General features: G+C 46.9%; 1 protein-coding gene across 9 annotated transcripts in view; it reads left to right on the forward strand.

Moving 5' to 3' along the window:
- The window catches only part of FRMD4A (FERM domain containing 4A), an 897536-nt gene that overhangs the window by 849242 nt on the left and 28004 nt on the right, over nucleotides 1–20290 (forward strand). For all 9 annotated transcript variants that reach the window (XM_069627926.1, XM_069627924.1, XM_069627927.1 and 6 more), the window contains exons 20-21: nucleotides 433–597; nucleotides 3828–4687. In XM_069627926.1, coding sequence (XP_069484027.1) covers nucleotides 433–597; nucleotides 3828–4687 — 1025 coding nt within the window. The remainder of the gene's footprint in view (nucleotides 1–432; nucleotides 598–3827; nucleotides 4688–20290) is intronic.

Below are 20290 nucleotides of genomic sequence, written 5' to 3' on the forward strand. Positions count from 1 at the left end.
ACCCTTTTGCAATGACGTAGACAGTAAATACATTAAAAAAAGGTTATGCAAGACAGCCCAGAGCACGACTAGCGGTCCTGCTCAATTCACAGCCTTTGACCAATTTGTTTTTGATGTTTAAGTGGGTATACCATACGTTCTTAAACCTTCTTCGATTACCCATTTCATCCATTGAACATTCGGTTGGAATATGACCAAAACAAGATGCTCCTGCTTAACCTCACACATTACACACCAACCGTGATAGTCCCTCTTCAGTTTTCCTGTCTGCATTTACATTTCTACTCCTGTTTTGCAATTCTTGGGTCGAATTTGATTATTGCCTCTGGTGATCCTCACCTTCTCTCGAGTAAATTCATGTAGCTCAGGGAGCAAGAGTGCTCCTGCAAGCTTGAACCAATATAAAGGGAACACCTTTCGTTTTGTTTTCAGTGGCCACAAGCGTTTTCCTAGCACAGGCAGCTGCGCGGAAGCCGGAGGGAGCAGCTCTCTGCAGAACAGCCCTATCCGAAGCCTGCCCCACTGGAACTCTCAGACAAGCATGCCGTCGACGCCAGACCTTCGGATACGCAGCCCGCACTACGTCCATTCCACGAGGTAAGACCTACCATGTCAAGAACATGCAAATTCCATGCCAAGGAGTACACGCTTAGGGGTAAATGGTTCATCTACTGCAGATTTCCAAAGGGTCCCCTTTAGAGTGGTCTGCATGGAGTGACTCCACGGGCACAAGAGGCCTACTTTACCAACATGGCTCATGTTATGTTCCTGGCCGTAGAAGTCTTGGTATTAAATACCTACTTTTTCATATCACTCAATTTTTCGACCTTGGCAGAATGAATGGCGGAGTCAGCACTACCGGGAGTCAAGGCTTTTGTCCTGCAGTGTGAACATAAATATCCAAAACAAGCACTTAAACTTGCTGAGCTATCTTACATAAAGTGTCAATCTAGGTAGGTAGTGAATGGTCTATTCCATCCAGCAGAAATGGTATGTTTGTTAACGATGCAAGCCCAATCCCTGGTGGATGTTATGTCTGCTGTGGGAAAGGCTTTCTAGTGCGCTGCAGGTGTTTTTTGCATGGCTCACACAATTGCTTGCCCTTCTGATGGGCACACACACATGATATCCCTGATACAGAGGGATAAGGCTCATGAGAATTGCGGGGAATTTCAAGTGGTTGGGTTTATTTGTGAGGTCTATGCCATAACTATCGATGGTGATTTTGTGGCAAGTTTCCTTCGGAACCCTCCTTTAACCACGTGGCAGTTGCAGTAATTGCCGCTGCACTGCCACAGCAATATTTTAAACAGGTGCAGCAGGAACATGGCCATCCACTTGCTTTGGAAACCATATTATATATGATAGGTTATTTATAACGCGCTTAATACCCAGAGGTTTCTAAGCGCAGACCCGAGGATCGAACCTGTGGTGCTCTGTGTCGTCTTGCTTCCAAGGCGAGCACGTTGCCCCTGAGCTATCCTCCCGAGACAAATATGTGCTAGTACATGGCGCTGGTGGTGGAGTGGCTAAAGCGTGGACTTGCTCATTTGCTAGTTGTTACTAAGTGGAGTTCTTCTTGCTGATTAAGTCTCCTGTGTGCGCGACCATCCCTCCAGCATTCTTGTGTGGCTTTCTGTGTGCACCTTTGCCCGCCTTTGATTTTCAGAATCAGCCCTGTGGACAGATTCCGAGAGGCCACCCTATTCTGATTAATAAGAACAAACACTGAGGTCTAGCTAAACTATCAGGGTAGTGTGACTGAACAACAAGGCTTAGACTTAGAAGGGTGTAAGAGTGGTGAAGGGTTAATTTAATCACACAGACATACAGCTATTTATTTAGGCCTTATAGAAACTATTACATCTGAAATACCACATGTATAGAACACCAAAACAGTCACTACTAGTATAAACATGTTTACTTTGGTGTGCCCTGCTAATAGCACCAACACTCCACTTTTAAAAAACAGCAACTGAATTAAGAAAAAAAACAAAAAAAATATATATATATATATATATATATATATATATATATATATATATATATATCAGAACCAGGTCAGTAACCAATAGTTCAAGAACAAATGGGCTGCACACAAAGGAGTTAGGAAACAGCATTGAAAACCTTAAAAACAAAAAGGTACTATTGTGACAAAGTTCTTCCTTAGCTAAGCAATAAGGAGTCCCGTGCCCTAGAGTCGCAAATCCCAATCAATCTTTCCAGGAGGATAGGACTTTGTTAGGAAGTTGAACAAGTGCTGGCTAGAGCCAACATGCTGTTTGTAAGTATTCCAAGGTTGAGTAAGAACTGTAGAAAGATTCTTAACAGACCCTTTCCCAATGCAACCACCTTAATGGGGGCCAAAGGAAGGGTATGTGACCAGAACACTGCTGTTCATCTAGCTACCCCTTTGTCCTGTTTCAATGGCTGTGTCCATCCTTCAGTCTATCTAGCTATCCCTCTGCCCTGTGTCAATGGCTTTGTCCATTCTTCAGTCCATCTATAGTATCTCTCTGCCCTGTGTCAATGGCTTTGTCAATTCTTCAGTCCATCCATAGAATCTCTCTGCACTGTGGCAATGGCTTTGTCCATCCTTCAGTCCATCTATAGTATCTCTCTGCCCTGTGTCAATGGCTTTGTCCATCCTTCAGTCTATCTAGAGTATCTCTCTGCCCTGTGTCAATGGCTTTGCCCATCCTTCAGTCTGTCTAGAGTATCTCTCTGCCCTGTGTCAATGGCTTTGTCCATTCTTCAGCCCATCCATCGTATCTCTCTGCACCGTTTCAATGGCTTTGTCCATCCTTCAGTCCATCCATCGTATCTCTCTGCCCTGTGTCAATGGCTTTGTCCATTCTTCAGTCCATCCATAGTATCTCTCTTCCCTGTGTCAATGGCTTTGTACATTCTTCAGTCCATCCATAGTATCTCTCTGCACTGTGTCAATGGCTTTGTCCATCCTTCAGTCTATCTAGAGTATCTCTCTGCACTGTGTCAATGGCTTTTTCCATCCTTCAGTCCATCTATAGTATCTCTCTGCCCTGTGTCAATGGCTTTGTCCATCCTTCAGTCCATCTATAGTATATTTCTGCCCTGTGTCAATGGCTTTGTCCATCCTTCAGTCCATCTATAGTATCTCTCTGCACCGTGTCAATGGCTTTGTCCATCCTTCAGTCCATCTACAGTATCTCTCTGCCTGTGTCAATGGCTTTGTCCATCCTTCAGCCCATCTACAGTATCTCTCTGCCCTGTGTCAATGGGTTTGTCCATCCTTCAGTCCATCTATAGTATCTCTCTGCACCGTGTCAATGGCTTTGTCCATCCTTCAGTCCATCTACAGTATCTCTCTGCCCTGTGTCAATGGCTTTGTCCATCCTTCAGCCCATCTACAGTATCTCTCTGCCCTTTGTCAATGGCTTTGTCCATCCTTCAGTCAATCTATAGTATCTCTCTGCACTATGCGTTGAGGTCTCTGCCCATTTAAAATGGTTTCAAATTGACATCTTATTCACAGCAGTGGTAATCTGTACAGCCCATGTTTGGGTTTCAACAGAGATTATTAATTCTTTAAAGATGTATTTCTAGTTCTATTTTTACAAGCAGGATCATTATCCATTTGAGAGTCTAATTTGTATGCAATGTACTTCATTTTCTCTGCTGGCTTGTAATTCTGTTTGTTTTGTTTTTGAAATCCACAGTACTATGTGATATATTATTTGTGAGACCATGTACATGTCTGCCCATTTGAGGTTTTCTTGTCCAGGTGCAGCAGCTGCAAGTTTATGTTTCTACATTACTTAAAGATCCCCCTTTTGTTTTGCTCTCAGGTCCGTGGACATCAGCCCGACCAGACTGCATAGCTTAGTACAGAACTTTAGACATAGAAGTTCCAGCCTGGAATCGCAGGGCAAACTTCTAGGGTCGGAGAACGACACTGGGAGCCCAGACTTCTTCACGCCAAGGACTCGTAGCAGCAATGGCTCAGACCCCATGGACGACTGCTCGTCGTGCACCAGCCACTCCAGCTCGGAACATTTCTACCCCGCTCAGATGAACCCAAACTACTCCACGTTAGCGGAGGACTCGCCGTCAAAGGCCCGGGAAAGGCAGCGGCACAGACACAAATCTGCTAGCAACCTTCTGTCCTCCAATTCAGGGAGCATGCCAAACCTGGCAGCCAGAAATGGAACTGGGCACCACGGAGTCTACCTCCATAGTCAAAGCCAGCCGTCGTCTCAATACAGGATCAAAGAGTACCCGCTCTACATTGAAGGAAGCTCCACTCCCGTGGTGGTGCGCAGCCTGGAGAACGACCAAGAGGGACACTACAGCGTGAAAGCACAATTTAAGACCTCCAACTCGTACACAGCGGGAGGGATGTACAAAGAGAACTGGCACGGGGAGGACAGTGTGGATTCCGTAAGACTGACCCCCTCCCGTTCTCAGATTGTAAGGACTCCGTCGCTTGGCAGGGAGAGCCAGGAGCGGGGTTCAGGCAGGACTGCGGTGTCAGATGAGCTCCGCTTGTGGTACCACCGTTCGGCATCGTCACACAAGGAGCACAACCGGCTCTCGCACACCAGCTCCAATTCGTCGGACAGCAGCTCTCAGTACAGCACATCTCAAAGCACCTTTGTGGCACACAGCAGGGTAAAACGAATGCCACAAATGTGCAAAGCAACTTCAGGTAAGCCATCATTGAAGATGCATGCCTAGCTCTGTTATGTTATGAGATGTTTGTGTAGTGCCTATTTGACATTGTCATGGCCTCAAAGATCTTCAGGGTATCTGGTAGTTTATCAGGCTATAGTTTTTACATTATATGGTAAAGCAATAAAATGCATTGCAGCAGAAGTAATTACGTTATAAACATGTGCACTGCAATTGGAGGAAACGTGCATGCTAATACTGGAACATTATATTTAGCACTTTGTGTTGGAGTTTGGGCCCTGTGTTTTGTTATGTCAATGAACAAGTGATTGCTGTCAAGAGAACCAAATGTGGGCAAGGGACTAGCAAACCAATATAGAAATGCTGTTGTATAAGGTGGAGCCAGTTTTGTGTGTCGACACGACCATCTATTCGCAGAGCAACTGATGATCGTTGTGCGCCCTGCAATTACATGTTCACCTGTAGGTTACTGCGCATGCATATTCAGTAGACCAAAGTTGGCAAGTTAATTACAAGACCATTATTTGTGAAACTTGGGCATGGGGACACTGCATTATATTGAAGTTGTGTTTGGTAGACTGCAGTCTCGTCATTAGATTAGCAGGAACATTACAATGGGCCCAGATACCGCAGTCCTATTCAGGCTACTTTTTAAATTTTTTTGTTTAAATGTGGCACACACAACTCAGACGGTCCCTTACCTACGAAGATGAGAGAGTAAAGTAACTGAAATGAGCAAATCTGGGGACATTAGATGTATCCACACTCTGCCTACAGTGTGAAGAATGGACTACAGAGTGAAATTCCTGACCTGTGGTTTTGACACTAGTCCTCTGACCCCTTTCAATGTCCTGAACTGTTCTTAAGTGAGCTGTCCTCAGACATTCATTGAGGGTGCAACTCTACAAAATGTGACCCCCTGAGGCACCGTAAGCCTCTCTGGGAAATGCACCCAAAAATATACCCCGTTTCTCCTAGATTAACTGTGTGATCCGTGGACGATGGTAGCAACAGGGAACCATGGAAACTTGCACAAGAAGTTGCCATTCTATTTGCAATGAAGGTCATATTACCTGCTCCTTGGCACAAAGCCTCTATGTGGTATTATTGCATTAGTGTTTTGGAAGCACTCGCAGCTAGCTTGCTTTCCTTATGCGAAAGGAAACCGAAGTATCCACATATGGTATTGGTAGTCTTGCCCCAGGAAGTCTACGGCAAGAGCAGTCAAGACTAGACTAGTATTGTATATATATTGGGTGATGCATGTTTCAAATGTGGTGGGGAAGCAATGGACGACAAGGGTACACAGCAATAGTATTCAAAACCATGAATACAATGGGAAAGATGGAATATCAAAGCCCTTCCAAGAGAAGTGCCCAATTATCTTGGCCCTGAAGCACTTGATTTGCATCGAGGCAAAGCTGCTTTTCAACAAGTGGGTGGAAAAGTAATCGACTGTTAGGCATAATGTTGCTCCGTCCCCCACAATACACACAACCTTGTTGTTTCTCGGGAACGGAAAGACTAAGCGTGTTCAAGCGCAAGCGCGTTCAAGCGCAAGTGTGTTCAAGCGCAGCCACTTTTAAGTGACTTACTACCTTGTTAAAAAGAAATGAACATGCTCCTGTGAGGGTCTATCCTCAATCTCCTGTCCAATGGTAGCCCATCAGAGCTGGCTCTAAACAGGCATGTAGCATGACCAAAGCTCAACCTGCAGCCCAGTGATGTCCTGAGAAGAGGAGAATGAGCTAAAATCACTTTGGGGACACATTGGCCTGCACCCTCCACAGTGCTCAAAACATCGCTCAGCACTTTTCAAGGTTACATTAGTTGGCGTTTGTATAGTGCACATCTGCCACTGGCACGGCTTCATAGCACGCTTAGCCTCAGTACATCTCATTCAAAGTGTCACCTAGGCAAATCAGTTTTCTTAAACTTGGCTTTGCCGCTTTGCCGCATCTCGCTGTGCGCAGTAAATGGATCACTTTTAACATCTGCTCATTGGTATTCAGGTGTAACTGTTTCTGCCCTTGCACGAAACAGCGATTTTTAACAAATCAAGTCTATTTTGGACAAAAGTCAAGGCCAAAATTCTTCGCCCAAGAATGAATGTGCACGTTGACCGAGCATATGAAACACTCAAACAGCGGAGAGAGCTTTCTAGGTTTTCTGGCAGGGCCCAATGACTGCTTAGCCAGAGCCTTGGAGTTGCACCCACAGCATAGAATCTGCCTACTAAAAGCAACTCTAACCCGAACGCGTCTTCAGGGGCACCCACATATCGCCCTACAACAGAACAGGGCCTTTGAGCTTTGATCTTTGGGCACACTGGTGCCAATGTTGCAGCCTGAAGGATTCCCTCCTCACTTCCCAGCGCTGCGAGGTTGGCCGTTGGCATGCAGTGCTATACAAGCAACAAGCTTGACATAACTTTATGTTGTAACCAGTCAAGTAACACACTCTCAACCTCCAGCTGTGAAGTGACTACACTCTCAGAAAGTGGGCTTATCGGAATTCCACACTCTTCCCCTTATTTCACCAGTGCCAGGCTTGGAACCTATTCCAGGCTGTCCCAAAAGATCTACAGCAGCCCGCCCTACACCATAGTTCTCCAATCGCATCAAACTTTCACACATTCTATTCTAGCCAGGGCCAAATTTGTCCTTCTGGATTGGCAGTTCCAAACTATTATTCCAGTGTTTCCACATGGAAAAGTGAAAGAAAATTAATCCCAGGTCAAAAATCCATCACAGTTTACCTGAACATCTGGGGCCTATCACAAAGGCAAACACTACATGCTATTAACTACTCTAAGCTGCTTCACATAGGGGGCTTACTTCCAAATCTACTTCCTTTTTTTGCAATCCTCATCTGTGCCTTACCCCGAACCCCCCCTACTCCTTTCCCCCCAACGAATAAGATCTGGATGCCAGAGTGGGGGCAAAGTATGCCATTCTCCAGACAAGCTAAGCATTCTGAGGCCACTACAGTGGTGATATGGAGCAGGATAAAAGCCTTTGAACTTCGCAGAACAAATGTGTTGGCACTGCACAATGTGTCACTGTAGGCCAACTAGATCAAGGCCCACTGACCCCATGGCTTTGCTCAAGCCGATATGGGTAGAGTACCGCATATCTCCACTCTCACAACATAGATGTGCGGTAGATGTGTGTTAGCATAAACATAATTTATATTTGCTCAATTTAGAATTGCAAAAATTAGCAACTTTCGGCTCAAAATGTATATAATTTCCATAGGAGCATGTGATGTAGTTGTACACAGTTGTGCAGTAAAAGCTGTGAACGGGTAATCCCAACGTGGGCGTATCCATGAGCCGCCAAGGAATGCACTGCCAGTGAGCACTAACGCATGCACAATTCCCTTCTGGCCACTGTGCAGTGTTCAGCTACCTCATCGTGTGAGCATGTGTACTCCTGAACACCATGACCTGACTCCCCAATATTTAATTTCCTTATAGAAACAAGCAAATATGCACCCATTCTAAGCATGTTTGCATTCAGGCTGCAGAAGAAGAAAGATTAGCTGCCTTCCACTGGCCTTCGTCACCATGTCATGTGGTGCGGGCAGGCCATTGAATATGCAGGAACTGAGAAATCCAGGGAGTTCGTCCACTCTCCCCAAGGGGGTGCCACCCCCTTTGGGAGTCGGGAGGTGAGCCTGCTGAGCTTAACACCCCCTAGGGGACAGGGCAAGCGAGATCCCACTGGAGGTGACCTCCCTTTACAGGACAGGAAGTCCCCAGAAAAGGATACAAGTTACCTTCCTTTATCTTACAATCCCAATCATTATTATTATCTTTTTCGGCTACATGAGGGTTAAAGATAACTTGAAACTTCCTGTGCAAATGGCTGGCATGGTTTCTGGCCCTCTGTACTCGCCACCCTCGACTGGAACAAGGGAGCAGTGGAAAATCTCGCACCCTAGTAGAGGCAACGATACATTTAAAAAAAAAAAAACAGAACTAGAAAGGTGGAGAAGAGAAACACACAGGCTGGAGAAGTCTTAACACCCCCTTTTGGGAAGTGTGCCCAGACACACCAGGGGGTGAGGCTCAGAAACCAACCACAGTTGTTTTGCTTGGGCCGGGGGAAGAAGTGTATTTTTTTTTATTTATTTCATCTCATGTAGTGCTAGGGACAGAACCCATGTTAGTATAGGATTCTGGACAGAGGACATTTCATGTGTTGCAAGACATCCCGACAAGCACCCTTTAATGTTTTCCTTTACAGAGTATGGCAGAAAAACTTGGGCTTCGACCGTGTGATTGATAAATAAATATTCAGCCAAAATGCCGCCCGGTCGATCTCCCGATTCTGATCTACTACCGAATGCTCCTGCATATTCATTAGGGCATTAACGACCATTAATGCACTGGCCTCTTTGTGCATCGTGCTCCAGCGCATTTCGGCAGGCACGAAGTTAGGTTGAAATGTATGAGACATGGCGAGTGCCATCACAGAGAAAAGTATTGTTATCTAATTTACTTGTTCTTGCCATGGCCCCCAACCTCTAGGATAGATATTAATGACCAAAAATGCACATATTAATTTGTGTTAATTAACATTTGAATGCAAAACTGCAGTTGGTGTGGCCTTGTTGTGCGGTTGACTTATGGCCTGAGTGTAGGTGCGTGAGTGGAAAAGTGTGTGGATGGAGTCTTGTTTATGCAAGCTGTTATGCATGACAGTCATAGGTGTGGCCCCACCCATGGTGGCGTGCAATCATGTTTGCAATAATTCGTTGACCATTTGGTGAAACCGGTGTGAGGCGCTGGACAGGGAAGAGGACTTTTGCGAATAGGCGCCAGGCTCCTATTTGTCCAATATTTAGCATGTTGGCTGCTAAACTCGGGAAGGTGTACCGGAGCGTTTTAGCGTAGGTTTGTTTCTAAAGAGTGTTCACGTTTAGAGTTTGTGTGAGGTTTGTTGAATTTCGATCATGAGGCCCAGAGATGTTCTCCAATCATGGCCTCCAGACTTATTCGTGCAGCCTTAGCAAGGGTGCCTTGAGGAGAGAATCGAGGAGGGCTCATGCTTGCCATCTCAAGTGGCTCAAGACTGACAGGCAATGTTGGGCTAGTACATTGGCCGGTCAGAAGCATCTTCGGTGCCAGTCCAGGAAAAAGGCTAGTGCATTTTCTGCAAGACAAGGGGCCTCATTGCAGGTCCCGCTATAACCGTGCCTGTGCTACCGGCGGGAATGCCGCCGGATCCGTAAATACTTACTGACGCCTGACTTCCCAGTGCCACCGGGAGATTACAACCCCAGCTGCCCGGAAAGTCAGCCGCCGGTCAATGTAAGTCCCCATTCCCATAGAGTCCCATAGGACTCTATTGAAGTGGGGACACGGAACCACCGGCCTCCGTTGCCAACGGTGCCGATGCTTCCGTGACCGGTCTGCCTACCGTGGCCGCTGTGCCCGGCAGGGTCAGACCTGTCGGGCACAGCTTACCGGCACCCTTGTTCCCGGACCGGCAGGGTCATAATGAGGTGCAAGGTAATGATGCGTGCACGATTGGGGAGGTGTTCCACAGTTCGGCTACTTGGGCCCAGTAGGTGCCATGGCCCAGGTCACTTTAGTGCGCTTGTAATTTTGTCATTTGTATTCACTTCTAGGTTGCCATTTTTGTAATTGGAGTAATTTCTTATCTGAATAACATATTGAAGTCTAGTGCCTGGAGAACAAAGGGAGTGATAGAGTGAGCTATGAAGGAGATGTGCAGAGCCACAGTTAGCCACTGCCGAAATGTGGTCCAAGGGGCCATGGTGTACAGGCAGTGTGGCTGAGTTCTGGACACACTGAAGTGTACAAGGTAGGCAGTGCTCCAGATAAGATTTTGAAGTGAGTAATTTACTCCCTATTTTTTTAAGTTGGCAGTAAAAAGATTTTTTACGGACTAAAAATGTTATGTCCAATTCCTAATGGGAGTATTTCATAAGCGAGTACACATGTTTTAACTGAAATGCTTTGGTAATAATGATTTCTTTGCACCTAGTTAGTCATACACATGAAAAGATACATGTTTACTTCTTTCAATTAGGCATCAATAGTTGTAGTTTCTGTCTATGGTACTATGTGGACTACTGGTCCAAACACATCCATGGAGCGGTGCAAGTGAAAGCAGGGGTACACCTACGTGTCCATTTTCTATTTTTGTTGGGAGTATTTGTACTCCCTGTTTTTATGTTTTGGGAGTATTTGCCTATTTTTAGGGAGTAATAGTGGCCGATACATCCCTTAACTTGTAGGGCTGGCAATAGGTGTTCTTAAATATCCATTAATTGATTGGCTTTTGCGGTCAGCTGCGAAACAGAGCCATAGAGGCTTGGACATAGTGCAGAATGTCGCCCAAGAGGGGAAGGTGCGCACAACATCTTTAGCAAGCCGAAGCCTGATTGGTCCACAGAGTAGTTTGGTGGCACTGTGGACAGAGTGTTTCCATGGTTTCTGCTACCAAGGCTTTTAAAAATAAACACAGAATTGATCCCTAATTCCAGCCTGTTGCTAGTCTAAGAACTTAGATGTGCATTCATTTTGTCAAAAGAAGAGGCTTCTTTTATCTTAAAGTAAACAAACATTATTTTGGTTGGATGTGCTGTGGAACAGCTCGTTAGTGACCTCGAAGGGTCCGTGTGCATTTGAGTTCATTCATGAAATGTTAGAGGCCTGAAAGCTTTGCCTCTCCATATGCCTTGGACTGCAACGTCCATGATGCCCCTCAATTGACTGCTGCCAGGGCTGACGGTAGTTGTAGTCCAAAACATCTGGAAGGCCCAAAGTGGCAAACCTCTGATGTCAGACCTGTAATGAGTGGTTCAGCGCGGGGTTGGCACTGCCATGCTACTTATGGTGACACTGGTCTGCCGCACAATGACTTATTGAAAGTGGGGAGGGTAAATGGCATTTGCGAGTCACAAACATTTCCTGCACCGGTTTATGTAATTACCAGATTGTATTTGAGGAAACAGAAGCACTTGGCGAGTAAAATAACTTGCTCGTAAACACACAAGGCGCTTTAGGAAGCTGAGAGGGATGTTTTCAAATGCTGGGCCCGAGCCCTTTCTATGAGGTCGGTTGTCCCACACGCTATGCGTGTGTTCTCTGCATTGCTGTCTGGGATAGCAGCTGTAAGAACATACATCAACTGGCTGTGTTTATATACAGCCAGACATGGCAGCCAACAACTTGGCGTGCACGGCCTCAAAGATGCTTATCTGAATGGAATGCCCCCTCCCCCTCGCATATCAGAAAGTCAGAGTGGGCCATGACCCCCAGAGAGGAAGCAGGGTCTTTGCATCACCCTGTCAAGAAAAGGTTTACTCAAGAGCCAGGCCCGCTTCGACCCCAATGAAATAGCACATTAAGTAGCATTTAAAAAGGATTTGAAATATGACTTGGGCCTCTCTGAGAAGAAATTCCTTATGCGATGATAAACTGTGGGAAACGGGGCTCTGAGCACAAGGCCTTCAATTGTCTGGTGCATTAGCTGGGAAAACAACCGCGTGGCCCTCATTGAAACCGCTTCCGGGCGATGCCAGAGAGCTGGCCTCCCGCCAATGTGATTATTAAATTAAGTTAAAAGAATGTCAGCTTTGCAATCCAAAAATAAATGTGTACCTTTAGCACCAAATGTATATAGCGTTCCAGGCCACATTTACGCATTCAAAGGACATTACCAGGTGTTAATGGCCCTTGGTCCAAGTTAATAAACCAGAGAGGGAAGCAAGGGTCTTTAACGAGAGCCATGCAATGTTAATACCTGGTAATGGACCAAGGAGGTGGGCATTATTTCTATTAGAAAATTCCACACAAGGAGGTTAGAATGTTCTGTTTAAAAGAGGAAAAGAAAATGGAGAAACAATGGAATTGTGGTACACAATACATATAATGGGAATTAGTACTAATGCCTCGCGCCAGGTAAAAGCCTTTGTGAAGCGAGGGCTTTACTGTTAGCCCGCGGCATTATCAGGTCCGGTAATGCCCCACCCTGCAAGGGTAATATTGCTATTAGTATCCGGCACGATGTACTGGATACTAATAGTTTGTTAACCAAATAATAAAAAGATGGCCGCCATAGATCCGGAGAAGGGACTGCGTAGTCACTTCTCCCTTTGCATGACGGTCATTGACGAGGCTGCAGGACGCAGCAGGAATACTGTGGTTCACGGCGTCGGCGAGGGACCAGGCCGTGGATGGTAAGTGGGGCAGGGATGGAAGGGGGAAAGTATGTGGGTAAAGTGGGTGGTGGAAGGGGCCGCGGGCCACGGAGCAGCACTTTCCCGAGATCCCGGTGGGGGGAAGATGTCAGCCTCCCGTTATAAAGAGACTCGGACGGCGGGATTACCATGTGGGTAATACCCCCATTTTTAGCCTCCTCTATGGCTGGGCTGCCCCCCCTTTCCACATATGGACAAGCTCTGTTTGGATACAGCTTTACCCTTATTGGCAGGGCCGAAAGCTATGAAGATTTGTGTGGACGCCCTGAATGACTTGGTTCTGTGATGGCTCTTTTCACGTCCAAAGATTGTAACGCCACTTCCGCGGGCATAGGGGCTTCTGGAAAAAACACAGGTAGCGCTATTTTTGCATTTTAGTGAAATGCCTTTGGAATTAATTTTGGATTGGTCATAAGTAGCACTTTATCTCTACGGAAGCGCAGGCAGGGCTTGCTGACCACTGATGCATGCAGTTCTGACATCCTTCGGGCTGTCGTGATTGCCACTAGGAAGGCCACCTTCCAGGACACGTGTTTTACGTTGGCCGTGGCCATTGGCTGGAATGGCTTTTTCATCAATTCTGTGAGGACTCTATTGAGGCTCCAGTCCGGCGGAGTCGCCTTAGTTGGCGGGAAGACTCTAAAAAGCCCTTTTAGTTAACGCTTCACTAGTCTGTTGCTGAACAAGGACGTGCAACTCCTTTTCCTTGTATACCTGGAGGTGGTCGCCTAGCGTACCTTGATGGATGAGTGACTGAGACCTTGTTTTGCCAATGAGAATAGGTAAGGGAGAAGTTGTTCCGGGGTCACGTTGAGTGGTTCTAGCATTTGCTGCCTTTGACACCAGTCACAGAACTTTTTTCAGACAGACGTCTTTACAGACCTATGGGATTGCTAGCTGGCCAAATTCTACAAAATCAGGAGCCACACTGTAAACTGCACGGTTTGCGGATCGTGATGTAGGACCCTTCCGTGGTCCTGCAAAAGGATGTCTGCTTGCCCGAGTAGCCTTATCGGACGATCCGCTGACAACTGGAGTAGGTCCGAGTGGCAAGTTTGTCATGGCCAGTTTGGCGCAATGAGAATGATTTTGCAAGGATGTTTCATGATCATTTGAATCACCCACTGTATAACTGGCGTGGGGGGGGGGGGGCAAACAGGTTTGTCCATGGGAACGAGAGTGCATCTCCTTTGGACCCCCGCTGCGGACTTCTGCTTGCAAAACTCAGGCAATTTTTTGCTGGCTGAGGCAAACAGGTCTATGAACTGTTAATCCCACCGCCTGAATGTTGTTGGTGGATTTCCCACCCGTGCAATTGCTTTGACTGCCTGCTGAGGCTGTCCGCTGTGCTGTTTTGTACTCCTGGCAGGTGGGATGGCTGTAGGACCACACTTACAATAATAAAGCAGTAGGTGCAAGTTCCAAAACAAAGTATTGCTGGCTGAAGGACTCACACATGACTGACATGTGGCCACTCACCAGATATTACATTACATTGCATTTGTTATGCGCACTATTGGCCCTCAGGCATAAAGGCGCAGACTAAGACAAGACAGCGTAGACAGACAACAAGACACATGAAAAACACGAAAAGTAGAGACCCCAAGAGATTTTAGCTGGGTCCCCCACAAGATACCAAAGCAGGACTTTACTTAAGGACTGGTTAACTAAGAAACAGAGAGATGAAATTCCTGAGTCCAGGTAGCAGCCAGATTGGCACGATTTCAGGAGAAAAGGAGACTTTTCAGTTCTTTTTTATAGACTTGGAGGTAATTAAGTCTCCTTAGTCTGGCAGGCAATTTATTCCACAGCGAAGGCACCTTCACATTAAATGCCCCATGTTCAGCCTTTGAGGTCTTGCATCTAGGCTGAATTATCAGATTTTGGTTTCCTGATCTGAGAGTTTGTTGATTACATTTCTCTTTTATATGGTTTTGTAGGTAAGCGGTCATAACTTGTAGCCTGCATTTAAAAGTAATAACCTAAAAGAGATCCGGGATTCAATGGCAAGCCAGTGAAGAGATCGCCTGGCCTCTGTTATGTGGCTGTGCCTGGGAAGTCTGAGAACTACTCTGACCGCCTAGTTCTGAGCTACCTGCAGCCTATGCAGTACTAGCTGACTAATGCCTAGCAATAGACTGCAGCAATAATCCAGCTTTGCTACGATTATTGCCCTGGCAATTGTCTCTGCACTTTCTTGAGAAATCATAGGCCTCAAATGAGCCAGTAGTTTAACATAGTATACCACACCCGCCACTACTGTAGAGACATGAGCCTTCATACTTAAGAGTCGGATCCAGAGTTACCAGTGGCTATCAAAAACATCCACTCATGTAGCTATGCCCTCAAAAGTTAACCCTATAAAAAATGGTTCTGATGCTGACATCTGGTTGGCCACCAACAGTGAATCTCTTTTGACCTCTGGTGGCTCTCGTTTTTTTAAAGGGTCCAAGCAGGCGACCACGGGCAACTATTTGTAGTTTTGGCCATTCGGTGGTGCTTAAGCACCAACTGTAATCCAAAACGATTGCAATCAGTCACTACTAGGAGGAAGATGACGCGTGAAGAGGAGCACAGCTTGTGGATGTTGTTAGGTTATTTACCCACCCACTGACGGCACCTAGACATCCTAATGAGTATGGATATTTCCACCCATTGTCTGCCTTTCCCACCGAAAACACATCCTCCAGCGATTTCTTTGACATATCAAGAAGCAACATCAAACTTAGTTTGCCAGTGCTTTTTCGGAGTGATCGGTTTGGAGTCAATGGCTTAAGAATAGCTGTAGATGTGCTTCTGGTGGAATAGCCAGGCGTGCTTACAGCCGTTTCATTTACATCTGTTCTTTGCACTGAAGTTCTGCTCAAAACAAGCATCGACAATGTCAACGGTTTGGGATTGTTTATGGGTATTCAAGAGGCTTTTGTCTGGCACAATACTAGTTAAATTATACAATTTTCCAGCTGTTGCCATCTTACGGTCAGGTAGTACTGTTATGGCAGTGCCTGGCAAATGCCCAGTGTTAGGAAAGATTTCGTAATTGTAGGTAATTTTCCTTCCATGTGGCAACCCCTAAACTTTTTGCTGTTGTTTTTCACCTTGTTCTCGACTTTGCCAGAGAAGTGCAGCCTTCTGCCGCACTCCTCTGGGCTTTCGCTCCTTTCTTACAGGGAAGCTGACATGCCCTTAAGACAGTCAGTACCGGGGAACGCTGTTTCCCGTAGTTTCTTTTATCATGTTGCGGCTTTCGTGCAACATGACACAAGAGGGCACTGTAAGCTAAGTTACAGCTCTCTTGGGTCTCTAGCCTTCTACAGGCCCTAGATACTCGTTTAGGATTGTATCTGATCGGTGCAAGTGATTCAGGGACGGGAATGGTGGCAGCGATCGTTTCTTGTGTTTTGAGCTCCTTTTGGCGTTCTAAGCGCGTTTCTCGCGCTTAACCCAAAATGGTGGCCTGGCTCCCAAAATGGCCAGACCACGAGGCTCCTTTGTCCTGTCCGCTGACCGTCTTGCTCCCTTCACCTTCCCCAGGTCGAGCCGACCCGGGGCCTTCCTTATTTGGGCATGTACTTTCCCGCGAAACACGGATGCTTTCGCGGGCTTCTACATGTCTTGTGTGTGCCTCCAGGATGTGGGCTGGGATGTCTGGTCCCAGTACACATCCTGGGTGCCAGAGTGTCTAGGGTGGTGTGAATGCCTGGGACCACCGTGGTCCGTGATTGGTCCACGAATGGTGTGAGTGTTGATGAGCGGATCTCCCATTGGGTCCCCTCCGTTTTGGCGCGAAGGGAACCGTGGATAAGAGGGGGCTGGAAACACCACTACCATGTCGATCTCCTGAGTTCTCACGAACAAAGGAATACAGGAGCCAAGTATCCTGCAACCAAGAGGCTGGACCGAGGAATCACTGGTGACCCGCTGAAGGACTTCTCCTCTGCACTGCTGTCGCCTTGTGAAACCCTTTTCACCTTTGATCGAACCAGAAGGCCTGTACTGGTACCTCGACCCTTGGAATAGCGGGAACAGCTATTCTCGGCATCTTCACCATCTCCTGCCAGTAAGCCTTCGGAAGCGTCTCTGGGCCATCCAGCTGACTGACCAGCTTACACGGGAGTCTTGCTCCGTAACCGCCGCCAGGTTGTGTAGTATTTCGAGTCCTTGTCACTCTCACACGCTTCGTAAACTTGGCGTTCCCAGGTCTGAAGTGAGTAGTGTACATTTGGCTCAGATACACACGGCCGCTCCGTTGCCCTGCTGTGGTAACAAACTGTGCGGGTTTCTTCGATTGGGACGTCTTTTTACTCAACACGACGACGAGGCATTACCTGCTCTTCTGAACCTGCCAGCTGCTGAAACTGACGCGGAGAAGCCTGGGTCTGCTTGCATCGGGGACCGGTGAGTAGCATAGCTAGGATCTTGTTGCCCTCCTGCAGGAGCCCATTGCTTTTCCCCGCTGTGTCAAACAGCACCCTTTTCTGTACTCGCGCTCTGCTTCTGCCCACTGTGGAGGCTGCGCTTGAGTCGCGGAACTTGTTCTTCTTCTTTTGTGCACTAAACTGAACTGCCTGATTTCCCTCGAAAAGCTTCTCCTTTTGCCCGTTGGCACCAGCGCGTGCAGGTACTTTTGAGCACAAGGCTCCACTCTTTCCAGGGCTCGGACTTCCATCTAGTTAGGTGCCTCTGAAGGCAAACTGGGTCTAAGCATTATTGCGCACTGCCTGTTTTCCCTCCCTTTTAGGTGGACTACACATTTCGTGCATATAACGCTTGAGACTTGTTGTATTGGTATATATATTGTGTTGATATGGTATGTGTTGGTTTACTATCGTTATATTGTGATTTTCTCGCTACGGTCATTGTTTTAAAGGCCTTCAAATAAATGTGTATATATTTTTAATATAACAACTGTTTGGAGTAGTTTGTAAGTGTTCTTGCTGTGTGTGCTCATTGCGGGCTTTCAGTCACCCTCACCCCTCTTGAGACCTAGTATTGACCGCCGCGATCGCTACCTTGATTGGTCTGGCTCGTCCAGAGGTTACCCTGTTCCAAGTAATTAGGTTGGCCTTCTGAACTTCTGCGCCACCAGGACAGAGTTCAGAAATCCGTCTTAACAAATTGGTGTACAGCGGTGGGATACGACTGAAGGTATCCAGTGTTGCGCACGAACTAAGGCATTTCAGGTTATTCCAACCAGGACACGTAGTGAATTGTTGTAGTATAACTTTAAAAAGGCCATAGTCCTATCTAACAGTATGGAAACAAATACCTTGTTAACCTTAAATGCTTCCAATTCAGAAACATTGAAAAAGATGTGTGCGGAGAGAGGTGTTTCCTCTCAAGGCACGAAATTGGAAATGATCCAAAGAATCGTGGCGTGGCAAGAAGCGCAGCTTGACGCTATAACTTCTGAGGACAGTGCGGAAGGAGGTGGGGCTGCTCTCACTGGTAGAACCGACGGTTCTGCCGCTGCACTGATCCATCGCGACCACGAGGACAGGGAGGACGAGATGTCTAATGTTTCCTCTGCCAGTGCTGATGGGGAGGCTATGCTTAAATTCTAGAAGCAAGAGCTGCGGTTTAGGCAGCACGAGCTTGAATTCAGCATAGCCAAACTAAAAATCGAACAGGCAGAAAAACAAAAAGACAGGAATCACCAGTTGGAACTGGCCAAGCTTCAGGTTGCAAATGGGTCCAAGGGTCCTGGACATGGGTCTGGGGCCTCCTCTCATCCACGGTTTCCGAAAGATCTGCTCAGTGTGAATGAGGAAAGGAATGACATTATGGACTGGCTGGATGCGTTTGAGAATGCATGCGAAGTTCAACAAGTTGACAATGCTGATAAGATTGCCTGGTTACTCAGCAGACTGCCCCATTCTGGCTGTAGTGCCATTATGGAAATGTCGAAGGCTGAGCGAGCTGATTTCGCAATGTTAAAGCAAACTCTCATTTTAAAGTTTGGGAAGACTCCGGCCCAATATTTGAAACGTTTCAGAGAGTATAAGAAAAAGGAAGGTGGTACTTGGGTATCTTATGTCACTGAGTCCTTGAAAAACTTAACTGGCTGGGTCGAAGGTTATAAGGTTTCTACCTTCGAAGGCATGATAAATCATGTCATGATGGAACACATTTTTGCATCTTCTTCCCCGGAGCTTAAGCAGCATTTGGCCGATTCGAAGGAGATAGATCCTAAGAAGCTGGCCATTGCAGCAGACTTATGGGTGTCATATCGAGTGTCCCATAAGGACAAAACTCATCCTGGTAAGCAGGAGGAAGGGAAAAAGTCCAAGGATAAGGAGGGTGGAGAATCTGATAAATCTTCTTCTCATGAGGGCCACAAAAAGAAAAATAAGGGTAAGACACAAGAGAACTCACAGGGTAGTGGAGGTCAGCCTCCGAAACAGAACTCTGGTTACAATAAGTCTCCCTATGTAAACAGACCCAATGGATCTTGTTTTGCTTGTGAAGCAACTGACCACATGAAGGGGGATCCCCGGTGTAAGGTTAGACCTTTGGGGGTCCACTCCGCCAATCTGGCCTTCTCCTCCTACGAGGAAGAAGAGATTACAGGAGCATCCTTCTCCTCAGACTCATTTCCCAGCGGGATAGAGGCTGAGGTAGTTTTAGTTTCCCTGGGTTCCTGGGAGCCTAAAGTCGCAGAGGCTTATGCTAGGATTCCGGATAATACCAAGCACTACTTTAAAGACAGTGTGCTGATCAATGGAGTAGATACTCCAGCTCTTAGGGATAGTGGGTGCAGTCGCACTGTAGTGGATTCTACCTTGGTAGACTCAGAGGAAGTTGCCAGAGCTACTCTGATGCCCACTAAGTTGGCTGACGGCCCACTCCGTATGTTCCCAGTAATACCTGTAAATCTTACTTTAAATGGTACAGCAGTCAGGATTCCAGTGAGCATTCAGAGAAACGTCCCGGGAAAGGTCTTGTTAGGTAATGATCTCAGAGCTTTAGGGCTCGTAGGAGACACTGCCGAAAGACCCTACACACGCTCTCAAGCACGGGCAGCATTGGCCAAGACCAATACGCTGCCCCAGCCGAAGGGGAAACCCAAGGCGAAAGGAGTCGACAAGTCAAGACGAGGGAAAGAGAATATTCCCCCGAGCTTGCCTACCACTGCGGTGGAGGAAGTTGGTCAATCGCCCGGGCCTGACGAGGAGGTGGCGATGCCTGAAGTATTTGACCCCAACGATCATCCTGAACTAAAAGACTTGTTGGTTGAAGGAGGTCCTGATAGGGACGAATTCAGTAAAGGCCAACGTGAGTGCCCATCTCTGGAAGGCCTAAGGAGACAGGCCTGCTCCCAGCTTGAGGGTGAACCTCCTGGGACGCATAGGATTTATTGGGAAGGTGGACTCCTGTATAG

Source organism: Ambystoma mexicanum, chromosome 12 (assembly GCF_040938575.1).
Source record: "Ambystoma mexicanum isolate Mex_15411 chromosome 12, UKY_AmexF1_1, whole genome shotgun sequence".
In the NCBI taxonomy this organism is placed as follows: domain Eukaryota; kingdom Metazoa; phylum Chordata; class Amphibia; order Caudata; family Ambystomatidae; genus Ambystoma; species Ambystoma mexicanum.